We start from the raw sequence: 9,782 nt of genomic DNA on the forward strand, positions 1-9,782 counted from the left end.
TCCGTGTGCTCCGGTTTCCCCCACAGTCTAAAGACATGCGCTATAGGTGAATTGAATAAACTAAATTGGCCGTAGTGTGTTTGAAATGAGTGTATGGATGTTTCCCAGTATTGGGTTGCAGCTAAAAAGCCATCCGCTGTGTAATGGGTTTACTCTTTATAATCATTAAATTGCTTTAAACAATTATAATAATACTAATCATTGTAAAATCATAATAATAATGGGCTTACTCGCTTATTTTAAGTGAACTTTTACAGTTCATTCATTAGTTTCTTTTCAGCTTAGTCCCTTTATTTATCAGGGGTCGCCACAGTGGAATGAACCACCAACTTATCCAGCATGTTTTATGCAGCGTATGCCCTTCTAGCTGCAACCCATCACTGGGAAACACTAATACACTCGTACACACTTGTACAATATGGACAATTTAGCTTACCCAATTCTATAGCGCATGTCTTTGGACTTGTGGGGGAAACCTGGAGCACACGGAGAAAACCAACACGGGGAGAACATGCAAACTCCACACAGAAATGTCAAATGACTCATCCGAAGCTCGAACCAGTGACCTTCTTGCTGTGAGGCGATAGCGCTACCTACTGCGCCACCACGCAGCCCCAACTTTTACAGTTATAAATAATAAAGCAAGAATAAATAGCATCCTTATATATTTTTTCTTCTAATATGCCCAATATTACTCCATTATTTGATTTTATTTATTTATTTTTTGTCATTTTTTTTTATTAAATAAATGTTCATTATATGCATTTAAAGCCATTTAGAGTGACTTAAAGGGTCATGAAACCCCTCACTTTCGGTTCAAGTCTACCTCAGAATTATTTCAAAAGATGCATCATAATGGGCGAGCAAAGGGCAGGAGTGGGCGTGGCCAGCAGGGGAGAAGGTGGGGAGCGAACAACTGTTGTAAGCTCACAAAATGAGACTCAAACCGTGAAAAGAGCCATGATTTTATAGTTTACTAAGTTAAAATGCAAATAAATAAACAGTAAGTGAATGCCCTGTTACATTTGTTATTCATAATTTCATATACCGATAACCACAATTTATATCATAAAGATAATCGTGTTCATATAAACACTATAAATGTGGACTTTTCCCTCAATCCCCGGGTCTGAATGCAGACTCAGTGCAGTAGGTCTCTTGCCCTGTCTATTTTAACCATTAGCCCTGCTGATAATCTGGAGACTTTAGGCAAACACAGCAGCACGGCGATATGTCTAAATGTGAACGAACTCAACTGATAAAAGACAACGTTCACCATTCTCCAATTCTCGTACTGTTCTCCCGACAAAAATGCTTCCATACAGCTTTGCTCCATCGGCCCTGACAGGATGGCAGGGAAAAACATGCAAGAAACCCTGTGGATCATGGAAACAAACACATATGAGCCTTCATGAACAGCCAAATACTGTGTGCCGTGGGTCCGTGTCTCACAGCTTGGGATTGGCTCTGGCAAGTCTGCCTTGTCTTCAGAGAGAACGTGCTCTCATGAATAATTAAGAAGCCAGCTCTTCTCATAGGATAAGAAAACTCTGCTATGAATATTAATGAGAAACCGACGCGTCATCTTTGCACTTGCAGTTCTGCGCTACGTCGCCGATTTTGATCCCTTTGCAAAAATCATTTTGAACCCAGAAGCTGAAATTAGCTCACAAAAGCTCAAAATTATCCAGGTTTCCCCACAATTACAGCTAACAGGTGCTAACATTGTCTTAACTGATGCTCAGCACACACACAAAAAAAAGAAAACTACTCTAGGCCTTTGTGAACCTTTAAATATAAGTTGAAACTAGTGAATTGTGATAGTAATAGTTGCTGTTAAGTAAGTTTAATCAACAATATGTTAATCTGTGTGTTTTAATAATAAATGATGTGACAAATCAGATCAACAAATCCTTGATTAGCTCTAACTTAATCCTTGTTGGTGGAACCCACCTTGTTTCCTAATGATTTATTCATTTTTATTATTTCCCAGGTCTGCCTGATCCCCAAATCAGCTCATGGCACGAACCCTGCCAGTGCTCAGATGGCGGGCATGAAGGTTCAGGTGGTGGAGGTGGATAAAGACGGCAGTATTGACGTCTCTCACCTTAAAGCCATGGTTTGTACAAAGATTCAAGCATTACATTGTGCATAAACTGTCAACAGAAAGCCTTTATCCTCAGTTCGAGAGTTGTTTACATGGATACACTTGACTGTGATAGCATTATCAGCACTATGTGAATGCTCTGCAATTCAGCACTTCAGCCAAGTACAGACATATTTATTTCAAATTTGTGTCTAGTACTAAATAAAATGCTATGTAAATATACTAAAAATTAATTATGCTATAATTAAATGGTAATTACACTCTATAAAGCATCTCTTCAGTGTTTTATTTACATACTTTTTGTAGATCTGACCTCAACAGATTTTAAACTGAAGGCGGAGCCCCAAGGCCACACCCACCAGTTACATCACAAATCATTTGTAGTGTAAAGTGATGTACTTTGTTTGTTCATTCATTCATTTTTCTTCGGCTTAGTCACTTATTTATCAGGGGTCGCCACAGCGGAATGAACTGCCATCTATTACAGCATATGTTTTATGCAGCAGATGCCCTTCCAGCTGCAACCCAGTACTGGGAAACACCCACACACTCTCATTCTCACACACTCATACACTACAGCCAATTTAGATCATCCAATCACCTATAGCGCATGTCTCTGGACTGTGGAGGAAACCGGAGCAAACCCACTTATACACGGGGAGAACATGCAAACTCCACACAGAAATGACAACTGGCTCAGCCAAGACTCAAATCAGGCGACAGTGCTAACCACTAAGCCACCGTGCCACCCCATGTACTTTCTATGTAAGGTTTAACTGTTTCAAGCACTTTTGGCCGAATTTGGTTGTATTTGATTAAATGTTAAAAGATTTCTTCTATTCCAGAGACCCTCTTTATCTCTAATGATACGCATTGCTCTATTAAACACATTATTATTATTATTATTTGTATCGTCAGGTGGACAAACATAAGGCCAACCTGGCTGCCATAATGATCACGTACCCGTCCACCAACGGAGTGTTTGAGGAGAACGTGAGTGAAGTGTGCGAGCTCATTCATGAAAATGGAGGACAGGTGTATCTGGACGGGGCCAACATGAATGCTCAGGTGAGGTGAACAAAAAAGAGCATAATACTACATAATTTAATACATAAAGACCTCGATTGTAACAAGTGGTTATGTGAGTTAATGTTGCCTTTCTATCAGCTGGAAGCATGTCTGGCCATTCTCCTCTGACCTCTGGCATCAACAAGGCATTTGTGACCACAGAACTGCCGCTCACTTGATATTTTCTTTTTCCTGATCATTCTCTGTAAACCCTAGAGATGGTTGTGTGTGAAAATCCCAGTAGATCAGCAGTTTCTGAAATTCTCAGACCAGCCCGTCTGGCACCAACAACCATGCCATGTTCAAAGTCACTTCAATCCCCTTTCTTCTCTATTCTGATGCTCTGTTTGAACTGCAGCAAATTGTCTTGACCATGTCTACATCCCTAAATGCATTGAGTTGCTGCCATGTGATTGGCTGATTAGAAATGTGGGCTAACAAGTAGTTGGGCAGGTGTACCTAATAAAGTGGCCGGTTTTAATAATTTGCTGAATTTATTTGATGCAGATCAAATATTAGGTCTCTTCTTTGAGCCATACATCAGCATCAAAAAGCATACAAAATAACAAAAAGTTAAACTTTCTTAATACTGTCTTTCATGCCAAAAAAACCTTTCATACATTTATTTATTAAATAATCACTGAGGATAATCATATACATTTTTCTTTCACTACTTGGAAGATAATGCAAACATGACCCAGATTAAATTATTAATTTGAATAAAATTATTGATTACAGAATAGTTACAGAATAAATTTATTGTTTGTTTTTAAATCACTAATCAGCCGTAAATGTATTATTAAAATCAGAACTGTGCATAAAATAATATCATATGTGAAAATTGGCTGAGAATTAATTTGACATGTAGTTGTAACTTGGCTAAGAGGAATATTATTATTTTTATTTGTTTATTTATTTTCCTGGTGATTTCATGGATTTCTTTACCTTACAAAATACATACTGTAACATGATGTTTTAGTTATAAGCTAAAACAACGATTAATACATGGATTTAGATTTTGTCTTGGTTCGTATTGATTTCTACACCTTTATTTAAACCTTAACAACAACATTATGGAGCAACATTAATCAAATAAATATTAATAAAAGCTGTACATGCACAGAAAGGGATGCATTCATGGTTTTAAGCGTTTAAAATTTCAACATGTAGTATTTTATTTTTTTAATTCAGGTTGGATTATGTCGACCAGGAGACTACGGCTCGGATGTTTCACACTTGAATCTCCACAAAACCTTCTGCATTCCTCATGGTGGTGGTGGGCCTGGGATGGGGCCTATCGGAGTGTAAGTGTCTGATTGCTTCAAAACCTGCGGCTGGTATCACGATGGTGGCTAAACTAACTCAGGGTTATGGGATTAGTAAACCAAAGCTTTTGTTAGTATTCTTTTCCAGAAGCCCCTACTTTTTATCATCTATCTCCTTCCACTTGGTAATATTCTCAGTAAATATAACATGCAGTTTCACTGCAATGCGGATGACACCCAGCTCTAGCTCTCTGGCAAACCCTCTTCTTGTTTTCCACCTACATCCCTCACAGTCTGCTTAGCAGAAATCAAGTCCTGGCTTTCTCTTAACTTCCTCAAACTAAATAGTTCAAAAACGAGGTCAGTAGGTTTTGCTTGTTGGTACCAAATCAACACTCTCAAAAACTGACAGCTTTTCTCTTTCAATTGACGACTGTTCCATCTATCCCTCTAAACAAGTTAAGAGTCTGGGTGTCATCCTTGACAGCAGCCTATCTTTTGATTCTCACATCAATAACATCACCCGGTATGCTTACTTCCACCTGCGCAACATTAACCGCCTCCGCCCTTCTTTTAGCCCTCATGCCACTGCTGTTCTCGTTCATAGCCTTGTCACATCTCGTTTATATTACTGCAACTACAGTTGGTCTCACTCATAAATCTCTGCCATCAGAAACATTGACTCCCTCACACTGTTCAAATTAAGACTTAAAACCCACTTATTTAAGATGGCTTTTAATACTTAATTTTATCTGCACTATTGTTGTGTATATTTTATTATTTCTCTTGTTGTTTTATTGCTCTTGTTGATTGTACGGTGTCCTTAAGTTGCTAGAAAGGCGCCTTTAAATAAAATGTATTATTATTATAAGTCTCTGCTCATCAACTTTTTCACAACGTTAGTGTGGAAACAGCCAATCAAGAGCTTTACAAGACAGAAAATATCACTAAAGATTTGCTCAAATTTGTAAGCAAAAAACACTTAAACTGATTATGAGACCATTTCCATTGTTTTGCAACTAAATAATTTTTTTTGTCTTTTTTTTAATGCTTTATTGATTCTAAAGTCTATTTATATCACAGGCTATCATTTTATTATCATTTATTAAGGATAAAATTATTATATAAATTATATAAAACAATTATAATAAATGTATAAGCAATTTATTTTAGAAAATAGTCAAATTCGCTAAAAGCCAAATTATTTTACCTTAAATGTATTACTCCATAGTGGACTTTTATTTTGGAGCAGGATAAACTAGGGGATTGGCTTTATTGCATCACTTCATTCACAGCAGATTGGTTTATGATCCCTGAACCACAGTATAACCTTTTTTATGTTACTATGGGGATGAAAAATAAGCCACTTACATGGTCTCTTAAACCTTGAGTTTGTTCAAACTAAACTGAAACTTATCTGGATAACCAGCTAATTCAGCTTCATGGAACAGGTCCCTGTTCTAGATAATCAATCATAGATTTCAGTTGACTTCAGTTAACCCCCAATGGTTTATTTCACACAGGAAACAGCATCTTGCCCCCTTCCTGCCCAGTCATCCAGTGGTGAACATGCAGTCCAATAATGCAGGCAGTTCTCTGGGCACCATCAGTGCTGCTCCATGGGGCTCCAGCGCCATCCTGCCTATCTCATGGGCTTACATTAAGGTCAGCACGTATTTTGCATCTTGCCTTTTTTCAACATAAGTATGCACCAATAATGAAAATGACCAAGGCTGGAGGCAAGGACCAAGGCAAGGCTCTCATTTTTTTATAGCTGTTTCTGTGCAGAGTTGAGGAGATGAAAACCTAACACAAAATAAAAAATAATTACATTTATTTAAGGTTTATATATAAAAAAAATCCTATAAGAACCACTTGTTTTGTAATTAAAAGTCCTGTGCAGTGCTTTGATACGTGCATTTTTATTTGATGTTTGACAATTTAAACTGAAAAATGAGAGGGTGGGACATAGAGTAGCTCCCCCCTTTTTGAGAGTGGTTGAGCTCAAGCACATCAAATTAAATGCTTGAAGGGGGCGGGACATGTCAGATATTAGAGAGCATCTGATTGGTTAAGATTTGAAGAGAAATTGAAGTATTAAGTGAAGTAAAGATAAATCATTGATCCATTTCAGCGGAAGTGACAAACTGCAAGTTATTTTTGATGTTTATATCTTCTAAATGCAAATTTTGTCGCTGTTTTGGAGCGAACTAACTTAAAATTAATGTACTGATACTAGTGATGGGTCGTTATTGAATTATTCGTTCATTTTGAACAAATCTTTTGTATGACTTGAGAACGATGAGCCCTTACAGGGAGTGATTCGTTCATTTTCGCACGTGCACATTTATAATTTATATAAACCTAAATGATTTTAATAGTTTATGCATTTCTAATTTATTTCTCCTTTAAACAGATGATGGGTTCAAAGGGTCTTGCACACGCTACAGAGGTGGCCATCCTTAATGCCAACTACATGGCTAAACGACTGGAAAACCAATACAAAATACTTTTCAGGGGCACCAAAGGTTGGATTTTTTATTTATTTTTTATTTTTTTGTATTCTGAATTGTTGATGTGGTATTGCAGCTCATTTCTGAGTATGTTTGCATTTGCAGGATTTGTTGCTCATGAGTTTATTTTGGATGTGCGGCCTTTTAAAAAGACGGCAAACATTGAGGCAGTCGACGTAGCAAAGAGACTGCAAGACTACGGTAAGCAGACCTGTAAAAGCATGGAATTGCTCAGCCTGATCTCACAAGGAAACTTAACTAATGTTTTGTCAGTTTAGTGGCTAGATGGTACGAATTCATAGTTTAATCGTTTACTATCTTACTGACTTACTAACTGACTTACTATCTTACTAACTTTCTAACTGACTTACTAACTTTCTAACTGACTTGCTGACTCTAACTTACTATCTTACTGACTTACCAACTTACTGACTTTCTGACTTACTTACTGACTTTCTGACTAACTTACTAACCATCTTACTAACTGACTTACTGACTAACCTAATGACTGACTTACTATCTTACTGACTAACTTACTGACTTTCTAACTGACTCACCGACTTACTGACTGGCTTACCATCTTACTGACTTGCTGACTTTCTGACTAACTATCTTACTGACTGACTTATTAATTTACTGACTTACTAATTTACTGACTTTCTAACTTACTGACTTACTTACTGACTCTAACTTACTAACTATCTTAGTGACTGACTTACTAACTTACTGACTTTCTGACTGACTTTCTAATTTAATAACTGACTTACTGACTGGCTTACTATCTTACTGACTTTCTAACTGACTTACTGACTAACTGACTTTCTGACTAACTAATCTCACTGACTGACTTACTAATTTACTGACTTTCTAACTTACTGACTTTCTAACCGACTTACTGACTCTAACTTACTATCTTAGTGACTGACTTACTAACTCACTGACTTTCTAACTGACTCACCGATTTACTGACTGACTTACTGACGCTCTAACTTAATAACTGACTTACTTACTATCTAACTGACTTACTAACTGACTTTCTGACTAACTATCTTACTGACTGACTTACTAACTTACTGACTTTCTGACTGACTTACTATCTTACTGACTTTCTAACTGACTTACTGACTAACTGACTTTCTGACTAACTAATCTCACTGACTGACTTTCTAACTTACTGACTTTCTAACCGACTTACTGACTCTAACTTACTATCTTAGTGACTGACTTACTAACTCACTGACTTTCTAACTGACTCACCGATTTACTGACTGACTTACTGACGCTCTAACTTAATAACTGACTTACTTACTATCTAACTGACTTACTAACTGACTTTCTGACTAACTATCTTACTGACTGACTTACTAACTTACTGACTTTCTGACTGACTTACTATCTTACTGACTTTCTAACTGACTTGCTGACTTTCTGACTAACTATCTTACTGACTGACTTATTAATTTACTGACTTACTAATTTACTGACTTTCTAACTTACTGACTTACTTACTGACTCTAACTTACTAACTATCTTAGTGACTGACTTACTAACTCACTGACTTTCTGACTGGCTTTCTAATTTAATAACTGACTTACTGACTGGCTTACTATCTTACTGACTTTCTAACTGACTTACTGACTAACTGACTTTCTGACTAACTAATCTCACTGACTGACTAACTAATTTACTGACTTTCTAACTTACTGACTTTCTAACCGACTTACTGACTCTAACTTACTAACTATCTTAGTGACTGACTTACTAACTCACTGACTTTCTAACTGACTCACCGACTTACTGACTGACTTACTATCTAACTGACTTACTAACTGACTTTCTGACTAACTATCTTACTGACTGACTTACTAACTTACTGACTTTCTGAATTACTGACTAACCTACTGACTGACTTACTATCTTACTGACTTTCTAACTGACTTTCTGACTAACTATCTTACTTACTGACTTATTATTTTCTGACTTACTGACTTTCTAACTGACTTACCAACCGTAACTTACTGACTTACCAACTGACTAACTAACTTGTGGACTTAAATACTTCGCTTACTTTACTTACTTTATTTATGAATTAAATTGGGGCAGGTTTTCATGCACCCACCATGTCGTGGCCTGTAGCGGGAACTCTGATGATCGAGCCCACCGAGTCGGAGGATAAAGCAGAGCTGGACCGCTTCTGTGACTCTCTGCTGGCCATAAGGCAGGAGATCGCAGACATCGAAGAGGGACGCATGGACTCCAGAGTCAATCCTCTGAAGGTCAGCGCTTTATAGCTCAAACCCAGAGCATTGCTTTGATCATGTACAGTTGAAGGCAAAATTATTAGCCCTCCTATTCAATATCTTCTTACTTTTCAATTATTTCCCAAAAGATGTTTAACCGAGCAAGGAATTAGAGCTAGAAAAAAAGCAGTTTTTCTATTTTATATATATATATATATATATATATATATATATATATATATATATATATATATATATATATATATATACATACACTTATATATATATATATATATATATATATATATATATATATATATATATATATATATATATATATATATATACATACACTTATATATTAATAAATGTACGTTTTAAATATTATTTTGACCAACATCTGGAAATTTTCGATTTCTCTTAAACTAACCTTAACCCTGGATCCATCTGTAGCCGCTCTAACTTTAATATGATCTTCCATATTTTCTCCAAAGATGGCTCCTCACTCACTGGCCTGCATTACCTCCAGCACATGGGACAGACCGTACCCGAGAGAGTTTGCTGCTTTCCCCATGGTGCGTACCCTACA

General features: G+C 36.7%; 2 protein-coding genes across 3 annotated transcripts in view; one reads left to right on the forward strand and one right to left on the reverse strand.

Moving 5' to 3' along the window:
• The window catches only part of hip1rb (huntingtin interacting protein 1 related b), a 346,918-nt gene that overhangs the window by 101,709 nt on the left and 235,427 nt on the right, over positions 1–9,782 (reverse strand). The window lies entirely within an intron of this gene.
• gldc (glycine dehydrogenase (decarboxylating)) overlaps positions 1–9,782 on the forward strand; it is a 32,235-nt gene that overhangs the window by 21,906 nt on the left and 547 nt on the right. Inside the window, exons 17-24 of one of the 2 annotated variants that reach the window (XM_087251255.1) lie at positions 1,994–2,119; positions 3,026–3,175; positions 4,367–4,479; positions 5,964–6,105; positions 6,857–6,968; positions 7,059–7,154; positions 9,057–9,229; positions 9,688–9,768. In XM_087251255.1, coding sequence (XP_087107381.1) covers positions 1,994–2,119; positions 3,026–3,175; positions 4,367–4,479; positions 5,964–6,105; positions 6,857–6,968; positions 7,059–7,154; positions 9,057–9,229; positions 9,688–9,768 — 993 coding nt within the window. 2 annotated transcript variants of the gene reach the window in all.

Source organism: Danio rerio, chromosome 5 (assembly GCF_052040795.2).
Source record: "Danio rerio strain M-AB ecotype USA chromosome 5, GRCz13ab, whole genome shotgun sequence".
In the NCBI taxonomy this organism is placed as follows: domain Eukaryota; kingdom Metazoa; phylum Chordata; class Actinopteri; order Cypriniformes; family Danionidae; genus Danio; species Danio rerio.